A 13,190-nucleotide genomic window follows, 5' to 3' on the forward strand; every position below is an offset into this window, starting at 1 on the left:
AAATACTCTTTATCAATTTGGTCAAAATTATTTTAAATGGATCAAAATCGCTTTAAGTTCCACAATTGTATACATTATTAAGTAGTTGTTATAATGCTATAATAATATTATATTAATTATTAACTATTATATAGTTACAGTATAATAGTAGAGTATCTTTTTAATTTTTAATTTTTTTTAAAAAAAGGCATATATACCATTTAACAAATTTGAGATACCTTTTTAATTTTTTTCATATATATATATAAACTTTATCTTCCTCTTTCCTTTCAGGGCCTCTCATTATTCCACAGATCAGACAGCTTGCGGCTTGCCTGCAAAGCTGGGCGAACACAAGATCAGCACCATGGAAACTCTGATGGAAACCAAGATCATCACCAACATTTTCCCAAAAATTTCCAGTAATTCTTTTTATTCTCTCTCTCATTATAATCTTCCCTTTCTGCTAGCTGCAGTTCTTCTCATGAAGCTTGTCCTTCTTTTCAAATTTCAATTATACTGTTAAAAAACTTAAATAAATTTCTTCCTGAGTTGAAGTTCTTCTTCCTAATTATCATGCTGCATGAACTTCGATCTTCTGCAGGTAAACAGGCTTTGAGATTGTGCAGACAATCTTCAAACGTGTTTACTTCGGTTACTTTCATTGCAAGTGCCACAAGCATCGTCATCGTCATCACATGAGAAGCTTCATGTAAAGGTCTCTTCTTGTTACAAGTCCCTAGCTAATTCTGATCTGATTTCGTATTCCTAACAAGTAACTATGTATTATGAATGACAAAAACAAACCGAATCATGACTCGAACCAACCGATTCAGTTAGTCGGATTGAGCCACTCGATTAGACCACTCAAGTCGAGTGATGTGGACAAATAAGTTAATCGAGCCAAGAAAGTTGGAGAAGAACAAAATGATCATGCTAACTAGTTTGGATGGATCAAGTGGACTTGGTGAATCAGGTGGACCATTCGAACTAGACGAGTCGAACAAGTCAATAGTCTAGTCCAATTGATCGATCGAACCAAACAAAAATTTTTCAAATATATATGTCATTATTACCGTAACATTTTGATCAACTAAACTTAGAAGTACTTGACCAGGTTTGTGCGGTGAGGAGGAGAAGAGCTTATCGACAATCTGATACTTATGTTCTAATGGAACCCGGCAAGGGTGAAGAATTTGTTTCAGAGGATGAACTGCGAGTGAGGCTGAAGGGCTGGCTTCAAAATTGGCCTTGCAAGGCTTTGCCACCTGATCTTGCTAGGTTCGACTCGATTGATGATGCGGTTTCGCACCTCGTGAGGTCTGTTTGCGAGCTAGAGATCGACGGTGAGGTTGGCTCGATACAGTGGTACCAAGTACAACTAGAATGAAGCGCATTCGATGCACTAGTATCATGTAATCTGAACAAAGGGTTATAATAAATGTGGATCATAGTTTACGAAGTCGATAACCTTGGCACTTACCACTTTTGAACAAAGGGTTTTTTCGATTCGAATTCGTAATCATAAGATTATACAATAATAATTTTACTATTACATCAAAACTCGACTTCCTTATAACAAATAATGGTCACAATAATTTTCCAATTAATATACTTGCTTAATTCAAACTAATTTTATATGACTATTTTACCCTTCAAATGGATCTATATAAGCGAGGGTATTGAGGTAATTGTGGCTCAATCCTCGCTAACTGTAACGGTCAACTCGCCCTAGGTTCATTTTCGAGCGTCGCCACGCCGCTTGTCCCTTTCACGGTCGCGCTTCCGGAGCAGAGGCAGTCGGCGGAGACGACGCCAGCAGCAGCAGCGTCATGGAGAATCCGGTGTCTAAGACTGTGAAGGACGTTTCGCCCAACTAATTCGTCAAGGTCTATGCAGCGCGCCTCAAGAGATCCGGCAAGGTTGGATGCGTCTTTATTTTCTTGTCTTAGTCTGGTGGCAAAGATCGTGTTTTTGTGTGATTTATCCTTAGTTTTAGGGTTCTAAATATACACTTCTTGTCAAAATCGTGCTTTATCCTTGATTGCTGCATCCTTAACTTGCATATAGTTCATGTTTTCTGTTTTTCCTGGTCAAAAAGATCTTTTTTTGGTTCATCTGTGTAGGAACTCGATTATTAGTACGTTGTTTGGGATGTGTCAACTGTTCGCAATGCCATTCCCTAGCTATTCGTTGAATTGTTCAGGATGAGATGGTAAGGAAAGTTGAGAAGTCTGGAATTATTGGTTTTGTGCTTCAGATAGCAGAAACAGAATTCTTAGGCACATTGTAGGATTGACAAACAAGAATCCATCATATATTTCTGGTCAGTAAATTGTTAAATAAAAAACAATTTAGAATTATATATCTAACCAATACTATCTGATGGTAAGTTGGTTGAAGTGAAACAACTAAATCCTATCTCGAAAGTCAGAACAAATTCATCATTTGCTTTGCTATGTATGCTAATAGTGTTCTCTAATGTTGTGTTTCTTGGCGAAGTTGAACAGAAGTAATTTAAGTGAGGTGAAATATGAGATGTTCTTTCGACTTCAACACTTTGGTTTGATTTTTGGCTGAATAAGATGGAGAATTTGGAGCTGATTAAGTTCCTTGTCTTCCTCCGGAGTGTACTTTGTTTCACTTGTCTTCAATTTTTTTTCTTTAACCTCTTCCTATCCAAATGAAACATCAAGAAGACAACAAAATGTGTTTATTCTACTTCTTAGATAAATATGTCATTATTGATTTGAGTTTCTCACTTTATATGAATTAAAATTCAATGTTATTTTGGTTCGTTACTCTTGGATACACTTTCTAACTTTTCTGCTGATTCCACTTGCTTACTCTGTTTATTGATAGCTGGAGCTTCCTGAGTGGGCAGACATTGTAAAGACTGGAAGATTCAAGGAACTCGCGCCGTATGATCCTGATTGGTTTTATATCAGAGCTGGTAAGAAATATCACACAAGGAAGACTACTTCATCCACATTATTTTCCATCTTTGGGTGAATTCACTGTCTTATATACTTAATGTCTCTATTTTTTTATTGTTGCAGCTTCAATGGCAAGGAAGATCTAATTGAGGCGGGCATTGGAGTAGGTGGTTTTCAGAAAATTTATGGAGGCCGCAAGAGGAACGGAAGTCGCCCTCCCCATTTCTGCAACATTCTGCAACAGTGGTAAACAATCAATATCATTGAGATTGATCCTAAATGGTAAGCAATCTCATGCCTTCTCATTGCTTTCATTTTATTAGGACTTTGCTCATCAAGTTCACAATGTTTTGGCCATCTTCTCGACCTTGAACTTGATTTTACTCGAGCGAATGCTGAGGGAGAGGAAATTGAGTCAAAAAATGTAATCCTCCTACACAATCTAGTGAAATATAGTTTGTGCCATCAATTGAAGTTCATCTTCAAGGATTCAGGTGATGTGATTGTGAGCAACTGCATCATTCCATCTTAAGAAAAACTAATTGAATCAGAGTTTACCATCTGTGCTGTGTTCTATAATATCAATATATATGTTTCTATAACTTGTTTTACACTGCAGTGGACGAAAAATTACTTCGCAATGGTTGCGAGATCTCGATCAGGTTGCTGGCCGTGTGTAGCTGCTACTTTACAGTTCCAATCAAGTGAAGCTATTTTTGCTTCAGCTTTATGCTCCAGGTCTGTGTACTCTTCCATAGCTGAGATACTTGATTTTTGCATATTTGACTCGATCTGTTTCTTTGGTTTGGACTGGTTTTTGCAAATTTTTATTAAAATATCTCGATTGTTTTTAGATTATTAAAGTAAAGAAATTAAGGGCATGAATATTCTATGGGTTTAGTGATATGGAGAAGAAGGTGAACTAACTAGCACATAAAACGAACAATATTAAAATAGATCTCTAATTTTCAAACCAAACATGGCGCATAGAATTCTAGGAAGCCAACCAACTATCTCTACCCCATAAATCTCCCCTATAAATCTCCTCAATTGTTCCACTTCTTATCAAGCTCACAACCTCAACTCCCTTCCACTACTCCATGGCTTTCCGGTTTGGCCTCTTCACCATGGCAATTTTGGTTGCCAACCTCGGCGGATGCTACGCGGCTCGGCGTCTCCTTGACACGACGGTGGCACCCCCCGTCTCAGCCATCCCGACACTACCAGCAGTGCCACCTGTGCCAGCCGTTCCACAACTATGCCACCAATGCCTATCAGCCGCCGATGCCGGCAATGCCAACCATTCCAACGCCATTGATGCCGACAGTTCCTCAACTACAGACACCGGCACAACCGATGCCAACGATTCCAATGGTGGGAGTGCCACCTTTGGCTTCAATGCCTACCATCCCAATGGTTTCATCGCCGCCAATTCCAACAATCCCTTCCATTCCTCTCCTCGCCCCACCACCGGCGACCACCACAACCCCATGACATCCTATCGAGCAAACTACTTCGAGCATGATTATGTATCTTCGCTAGTTTGTTTTACGAGTGTTTACATTGTCGGTAGGATTGTGACGACATTATGAAATCTTGTTCATGGATCTTATTTACTTGTATGGCATAAGAATAAATACCAACTACTCTTTTCTCCTAACTATTGTTCTACATCGTTATCTTTTTAAGAAAGGGTTAGCTAAGTGAACATATATAGATTTCGATCGAAAGCATGAAACAAGCAAAGCCGGTTTCGCCTTTCTTGTGAAACTAGAAACAGATGAAATGAAATGAGCCATTCCTTAAAGTTATAAGGACCAATAATCTCATGTTCACATAATTGTCGTCTCAATCTCCCCCGAACCGTTTAGTCATTTCAACTCTCGCCCATCCGATTTGGCTCATATCAGTCCCATTGTCCGACCCATCTGACTCGCCTGTTCGATCGACTTTATCGAAATGGAAAGAAAGTGTACTGAAATAGACATTCAAATTGTTACATCTAGTCAAGTGTGAGCAAACAAGAAAACACTGACTAAAACAACCAGAATTCTGGTCCAGATTCTACTGAAAGACAAATGAGAATGTAGGTGACTTCTGAACTACTTGTTATCGATCGATATCGTCTTTTGACCTCCGTAAACTCGGATACAACGTTAAGCTAATTTGACCAAACATTTCGTCAAACATGCCATTTTGAATCTACAAACTTTCCCACCAAACCTCCATCTGCAATTGCACAATTCATCTTGGAAGCCAACCAACAATCTCTACCCTTGCAACCTTTCTCGCGATATAAACACAATCACTTTGCTCTGATCCATGGTTTCCTTTTTCAGGCTCCTTGCCATGGCACTTCTGATAGCTAACCTCATCCCCTGCCACGCGGCTAGGCACCTCCTCGACACAATGCCAACTGCTGCTCCTCCGGTTGTCTTGGTGCCAATGCTTCCAGTCGTGCCGCCGATACCAGCCATTACGATGCCAATGCCTGCGGCGGCTCCATGATTCAGAGAGACTTTGAGCTTGATGTATGCAGTGAACTTTAGTAGCATTCCAGTTTGTGGTAGATACATTTGTGAAAGCTAATTCTAAATAAGAGAGAATGTTTCTTCACTAGTTTGCAAAGAGTTAATTGGAGTCGATACCGTGCAGTTTATGATGTGTTATCGCGGTATCTTATACACTATCCGAACTGAAATCTGTTCACAATCGATCGAGCAGTCAGAGCTTCATTCATTTTCCGGTGTCTGAGCCACCCTTGCTTGAACTGAGCTAGGAGACTACACCGAACTACGAATTGATAAGGTGATGGATGTCAAGGCCCCTAACTCTACTGCATCTTTGCTAGATCCACTAAATAGAACAATCGTGAGTTGTCATGGATACCGCTAGGCGATAAAATCCCACAATCCAACTCATCTGATTTGTGTAGTCCAATCTGTTAGTATCTCAAATAGTCGAGGGGGATATTGTTGGAACTCCAAGTGGTGTGTATCACAGTTTTAATGTTTGGTCAAGTAAGTTTAAGTTAGGCCTTGCTGTGTTTCTGATATGCATTTGAGCGTGCAGAGACTTAAGAGAACACATAGATATCCGATGACTCGGGATCCAGTGGAGTACGATGAAGGGTGGTATGAGGCACACGATAGATTAAAAAGGACAAGGAGTATCAGAGACAAGTAGACTTGAAGCAAAAATTGCAAGCTAGAAGGATGACATGGGAAGGGAGCCGACGGATTTGGTGCATCTGAGGTACGAGGAGCTTGACGGAAGAGTACATTTGTGAAGCGAGAACAGTGCACAGGAAGTGAGCCAGAAGAGCTTAGTGCATCTGAGGGATGAGAAATCGAGAGGAAGTCTATACAAGGTAAGCTGGTGAGCCGAGTCGAGTCAATTGTATTTGGGACGAAGGTAGAGATTCAACTTAGGCGAATTTGATTGTAGTCGACTTGAGTCAAGGTTCCAAGTGATCGGAAATGGTTTCGAGAGACCTAAAACCCGAGCGACCATATTTGATCTGAATGACCCTATGCATGTACACTTATCCTTTGAACATGTTTGAGATTCGGTTGGTCCGAGTCGACTGAAAAGACCTCTAGACGACTGAAAGCACATATGGAGTACAAGGTCAAGACAGACGGTTAGAGATCCGAATTGATCGGGTGTCTAAGCAACTTGAGATGGTTTGGACGACCAAAAGGGTGTCAAGTCAACCAGATCAGATAAGGGCGACCTATTCGTGAATGAGGTCGAGGTGTTGACTGAGCAAGGTCTGAGAGACCAGACGAACTTCTAGGCGATTAGAGCAGTGTCAAGTCATCAAATCTACAGTTAATTAGAGACCAGAGGCTATAAACTAAGCTTGAGGCTTGAAGGCAAAATACCACACAACTATACTCCGAATTTATACTCTGTATACTATTTTATCAAAAGACTCCTCCTAGTGTTTTATTGTTTCAAATTTGTATAAGAGATTTTTCCACCTTCGCCACTTTACAGAAGACGAGAAAATTAATAGATGACATTATGCATAAACTTTGAGAGTTATGAATCAAGTAAAATATTTCATTCCTTTGTGTACATGTTTTATATTATTTCTAATGCGGATATCTTTGCTAAGTAATTTTTTTAAAAAAAAAGATAAAATATTTTTAAATTACAGGCACGTTCCTAAATGCTCAACTACACTATCACAATCAACTCCCTTTAATGTCTTTCAACATATTCACTCATCTTAACTAGTTGGCCTACCCTACCAGTCAAGAATGACCAAGTTGCCCATCTTCTGACTAAATCTCTAAGACTTCAAATTGACAACCAATATTAGTATTCAATAATGACACAGTAAGTTCTATCCTCTATAACTTTAAACCATCAAAGATCTTGTCTAGGATTCAATGAAGGGCAAATGGCAATGTAGGTGACCTTTTGAACTACTAGTAAACAATCAATATCCATTGTTGACCTTCAATCAAATCTTCACTCTTTCCTACCAAACCATGCCTTGTAATTGCACAGCTCATTTTGGAAGACAACCAACAATCTCTACCCTTAGCAACCTCTCCAATCCTTCCCTCTATATAAACACCATGACTATGCTTAACCCTCACAGCATCTCACTGTCTTAGCTCTTCTTTAGATCATCTAAGGATCTAATCTACTTTACGTGACTCTCTCGTTCATGGCTTCCTTTTTCGGCCTCTTTGCCATGGCAATTATGGTAGCAAACCTCGGGCCCTGCCATGCGGCTCGGCATCTACTTGATACAACACCCGCTGCTGCACCACCGCCTGTCGTCTCGGCGGTCCCAACTTTGCCTATGCCAACACTTCCAGCAGTGCCACCGGTACCTGCCATGACGATACCGATGCCTACGATGCCAACTTCAGTGCCGGGGGTGCCAACTATTCCGATGCCCACCATTCCAGCAATACCAACAGCAGGAGTGCCACTTTCAGCTCCCATTATTCCAGCCATCCCCAATGTTCCTTCGATTCCGGCCATCCCTTCCATCAGCACTCCACCTCCTGCAGCAGCTCCATGATTCATAGCGACTTCGAGCTTAACGTATGCTGTGTCTTTTAGTTTATTACAGTGTCGTAGATTTTATATGCCTTTGTGACGAATCTAGTCATTACTATGTCGATTTGGTGGTGGTATTGTTTGTGTATCCGCGTGAATTTGTGTACTGATCTTCATTATGCAATAATACTCTTCCTTATGAGCTTGCAAAGAGAGAACGTGTTATCTCCCTATCTTATCCCTGGATGAATGAACAGCTTCTAGTTTATCTGAACTGAAATCTGTTTGCGGTCAATCGAGCAACCAGAGCTTCTTTCATTTTGAGGCGTAAACGGCTCTTGACACGATAGCCCAACTGTCTTAATAGTTCGAGCACTGCGACCGTAAGATGCCCTATATGGAATTGAACCTTGGGTGCTGAATAATCCACTGTGGCTCTTACCTTGGGTGTTTGAACCATCCTTGCTTGCTCTGTTCTAGGAGGCACCTTGCGTGGGCTAATCCACAAACATTATTATCTAAGTTTACTAGACTACACCGAACTATTAATTGATAAGGTCTAACTAGGGTACTAGCATCCCATGATGGATGTCGAACCCCCTAACTCAACTTTGTTTTCACTCAAACCGCATCTTTGCCAGATCCACTAAATAGAACAATTGCGAGTTACTATGGATATCACCGGGCAACGAAATCCCACAATCCAACTCATTTTGCCTGTGTAGTCCAATCGGTTAGTACCTCGAATGGTCAAGGGGGGATCGCTAGAACCTCAAGTGATGTGTACCACAGTTTTGATGTTTGATCAAGTAAGTTTAAGTTAGACTTTGCTGTGTTTCTGATGTGTTTGAGTATGTAAGGATTTAGGATAACACAACGGTGTCCGATGATTCAAGATTTGATGGAGTACGGGAAAGAGTGGTATGAGACACCTAAGAGACTGGAAAGGATAAGGAGTATCAGAGACAGTTAGACTTGGAATAGAAGACATAAACGAGCGAGAAGGATAATACAGGAAGGGAACCAACGGGTACATGGAGCTTGGTCGGAAGAGTACACCTGTGAAGCGAGAATGACGTACGAGGAGTGAGCCGGAAGAACTCAATACATTCGAGGGATGAGAAACCAAGAGGAAATTAACACAAGATAAGTTGGGGAATTGAGTTCTATTTGAGACGAGGGTAGAGACTCAACTTAGGCGGACTCAATTCTAGTCGACTTGAGTCAGGGTTCCAAGCGATCGGAATTGATTCTAGGCGATTGAAACTCGGGTGATCGTATTTGATCCGAGTGACCCTATGCATGTATACTTATCCTTTGAACATATCTGAGATCCAAGCGATTTGGGTGGCCTGAGATGATTTGGGCGATTAGAAGGGTGTTAAGTCAATCAGATCGGATAAAAACAACTTATTAGTGGATGAGACCGAGGTGTTGAATGAGCAAGGTCCGAGCGACTGAAAGAGCTTCCAGGCGATTAGAACAGTGCCACGTCAACAAATCGACAGTTAGAGACCATAGGCTTTAAAAGTAAGCTTGAGGCTCGAAGGTAGAATACTACACAACTATACACTGAACTATAGGCTCTAAAAGTAATGTAGAATACCACACAACTATATTTATGAATTTTATACTCTATATACTAGTTTCAATTTTGTATAAGTGATTTTTCCATCTCCAACACTTTACTGAAAAGGAAAAGGAGAAAATTAATGGACTGCGCCGTGCATAAGTTTTGGAGTAGCAAATCGTGAGGATTGCGAATCAAGTAAAATATTGTGTCCCTATTGTGTGCATATTTTATATTATTTCTAATATGTGCATATTTACTAAGTAATTAGCAAAAAAAAGATAAAATATTATTAAATTACAAGTAGGATATTCACCTATTCCTTCTAACGATCCTAAGTGCTTAGCTACATTATCACAATCGACTCCCTTTAATCTCTTTCAACACATTCACTCATCTTACCTAGTTGGCCTACCCTACCAGTCAAGAATGGCCAAGTTGCCCATCTTCTGACTAAATCTCAAAGACTTCAAATTGACAACCAATATTAGAATTCAATAATGACAGAGTAAGTTCTCTCCTCTAGGAGTCCATGAAATCAAACACAATCAAATCGTAGTCCTACTAAGATGAAACAAAAAGCAGAACAAAGTATGTGTGATAATTTCAGATTTACTTGAATGTTGTAACTTTAAACCATCCAAGATCTTGTCTAGGATTCAATGAAGGACAAATGGCAATGTAGGTGACCTTTTGAACTACTAGTAAACAATCAATATCCATTGTTGACCTTCAATCAAATCTTCACTATTTCCTACCAAACCATGCCTTGTAATTGCACAGCTCATTTTGGAAGACAACCAACAATCTCTACCCTTAGCAAAGTCTCCAATCCTTCCCTCTATATAAACACCATGACTATGCTTAACCCTCACAGCATCTCACTGCCTTAGCTCTTCTTTAGATCATCTAAGGATCTAATCTACTTTACGTGACTCTCTCGTTCATGGCTTCCTTTTTCGGCCTCTTTGCCATGGCAATTATGGTAGCAAACCTCGGGCCCTGCCATGCGGCTCGGCATCTACTTGATACAACACCCGCTGCTGCACCACCACCTGTCGTCTCGGCGGTCCCAACTTTGCCTATGCCAACGCTTCCAGCAGTGCCACCGGTACCTGCCATGACGATACCGATGCCTACGATGCCAACTTCAGTGCCGGGGGTGCCAACTATTCCGATGCCCACCATTCCAGCAATACCAACAGCAGGAGTGCCACTTTCGGCTCCCATTATTCCAGCCATCCCCAATGTTCCTTCGATTCCGGCCATCCCTTCCATCAGCACTCCACCTCCTGCAGCAGCTCCATGATTCATAGCGACTTTGAGCATAACGTATGCTGTGTCTTTTAGTTTATTACAGTGTCGTAGATTTTATATGCCTTTGTGACGAATCTAGTCATTACTATGTCGATTTGGTGGTGGTATTGTTTGTGTATTCGCGTGAATTTGTGTACTGATCTTCATTATGCAATAATACTCTTCCTTATGAGCTTGCAAAGAGAGAACGTGTTATCTCCCTATCTTATACCTGGATGAATGAACAGCTTCTAGTTTATCTGAACTGAAATCTGTTTGCGGTCAATCGAGCAACCAGAGCTTCTTTCATTTTGAAGCGTAAACGGCTCTTGACACGATAGCCCAACTGTCTTAATAGTTCGAGCACTGCGAGCGTAGGGTGCTCTATATGGAATTGAACCTTGGGTGCTGAATAATCCACTGTGTCTCTTACCTTGGGTGTTTGAACCATCCTTGCTCGCTCTGTTCTAGGAGGCACCTTGCGCGGGCTAATCCACAAACATTATTATCTAAGTACTAGACTACACCGAACTATTAAGTGATAAGGTCTAACTAGGGTACTAGCATCCCATGATGGATGTCAAACCCCTAACTCAACTTAGTTTTCACTCAAACCGCATCTTTGCCGGATCCACTGAATAGAACAATCGCGAGTTACCATGGATATCGCCGGGCAATGAAATCCCACAATCCAACTCATCTTGCTTGTGTAGTCCAATCGGTTAGTATCTCGAATGGTCGAGGGGGAGATCGGTAGAACCTCAAGTGGTGTGTACCACAGTTTTGATGTTTGATCAAGTAAGTTTAAGTTAGACTTTGCTGTGTTTTTGATATGTGTCTGAGTGTGTAAGGACTTAGGAGAACACAACGGTATCCGATGACTCAAGATTTGATGGAGTACGGGAAAGAGTGGTATGAGACACCCGAGAGATTGGAAAGGATAAGGAGTATCAAAGACTGTTAGACTTGGAGTAGAAGACACAAGCGAGCGAGAAAGATGATATGGGAAGGGAACTAACGGGTACAAGGAGCTTGGTGGAAGAGTACACCTATGGAGCGAGAATGACGTACGAGGAGTGAGCCGGAAGGACTCAATACATCCGAGGGACGAGAAGGAGGAAATTAACACAAGATAAGTTGGGGAAGTGAATTGTATTTAAGACGAGGGTAGAGACTCAACTTAGGCGGACTCAATTCTAGTTGACTTGAATCAGGGTTCTGAGCGATCGGAATTGATTCTAGGCGATTGAAACTCGGGTGACCATATTTAATCTGAGCGACCCTATGCATGTATACTTATCCTTTGAACATGTCTGAGATCCAAGCGATTTGGGTGGCCTGAGATGGTCTGGGCAATTAAAGGGTGTTGTCGTGTTAAGTCAACTAGATCGGATAAGAACAACTTATTAGTGGATGAGGCCGAGGCGTTGACTGAGCAAGGTCCGAGCGATCAAAAGAGCTTTCAAGTGATTAGAGCAGTGCCACATCAGCAAATCGATAGTTGGAGATCAGAGGCTTTAAAAATAAGTTTGAGACTCAAAGGTAGAATACCACACAACTATTCTAAATTTATACTCTATATAATATTTTATAAAGGCTCTCTTAGTGTTTTATTGTTTCAATTTTGTATATGTGATTTTTCCATCTCCAACACTTTACTGAAAAGGAGAAAGTTAGTGGACGACGCCATGCATAAGTTTTGGAGTAGCAAATTATGAGGATTGTGAATCAAGTAAAATATTGTCTCCCTATTATGTGCATATTTTATATTATTTCTAATATGTGTATATTTACCAAGTAATTAGCAAGAAAAATATAAAATATTATTAAATTACAGGTATGTTATTCACCTATTCCCTGTAACGATCCTAAGTGCTTAGCTACATTATCACAAGTCGACTCCCTTTAATCTCTTTCAACACATTCACTCATCTTACCTAGTTGGCCTACCCTACCAGTCAAGAATGGCCAAGTTGCCCATCTTCTGACTAAATCTCAAAGACTTCAAATTGACAACCAATATTAGTATTCAATAATAACACAGTAAGTTCTCTCCTCTAGGAGTCCATGAAATCAAACACAATCAAATCGTAGTCCTACTAAGATGAAACAAAAAGCAGAACAAACTAATATGTGTGATAATTTCAGATTTACTTGAATGTTGCAACTTCAAACCATCCAAGATCTTGTCCAGGTTTCAATGAAGGACAAATGGCACTGTAGGTGACCTATTGAACTACTAGTAAACAATCAATATCCATTGTTGACCTTCAATCAAATCTTCACTGTTTCCTACCAAACCATGCCTTGTAATTGCACAGCTCATTTTGGAAGACAACCAACAATCTCTACCCTTAGCAACCTCTCCAATCCTTCCATCTATA

The 13,190-nt window shown here is 40.6% G+C and overlaps 1 protein-coding gene and 1 pseudogene across 1 annotated transcript; both read left to right on the forward strand.

Moving 5' to 3' along the window:
• Window positions 1-284: 284 nt before the first annotated feature.
• On the forward strand, window positions 285-1,427 carry LOC141830660 (protein CHLORORESPIRATORY REDUCTION 7, chloroplastic). Its single transcript, XM_074718075.1, is given in 4 exon segments — window positions 285-406; window positions 574-636; window positions 638-697; window positions 1,097-1,427. Coding segments are annotated over 4 exon segments (456 nt in total). The 5' UTR covers window positions 285-346; the 3' UTR covers window positions 1,370-1,427.
• Window positions 1,428-1,811: 384 nt separating this feature from the next.
• On the forward strand, window positions 1,812-5,523 carry LOC141831007 (small ribosomal subunit protein eS19-like; annotated as a pseudogene).
• Window positions 5,524-13,190: the final 7,667 nt, after the last annotated feature.

This window comes from Curcuma longa, chromosome 6 (genome assembly GCF_044706935.1).
Source record: "Curcuma longa cultivar G26 ecotype Majalengka, Jawa Barat chromosome 6, ITB_CL_G26_1.1, whole genome shotgun sequence".
In the NCBI taxonomy this organism is placed as follows: Eukaryota; Viridiplantae; Streptophyta; class Magnoliopsida; order Zingiberales; family Zingiberaceae; genus Curcuma; species Curcuma longa.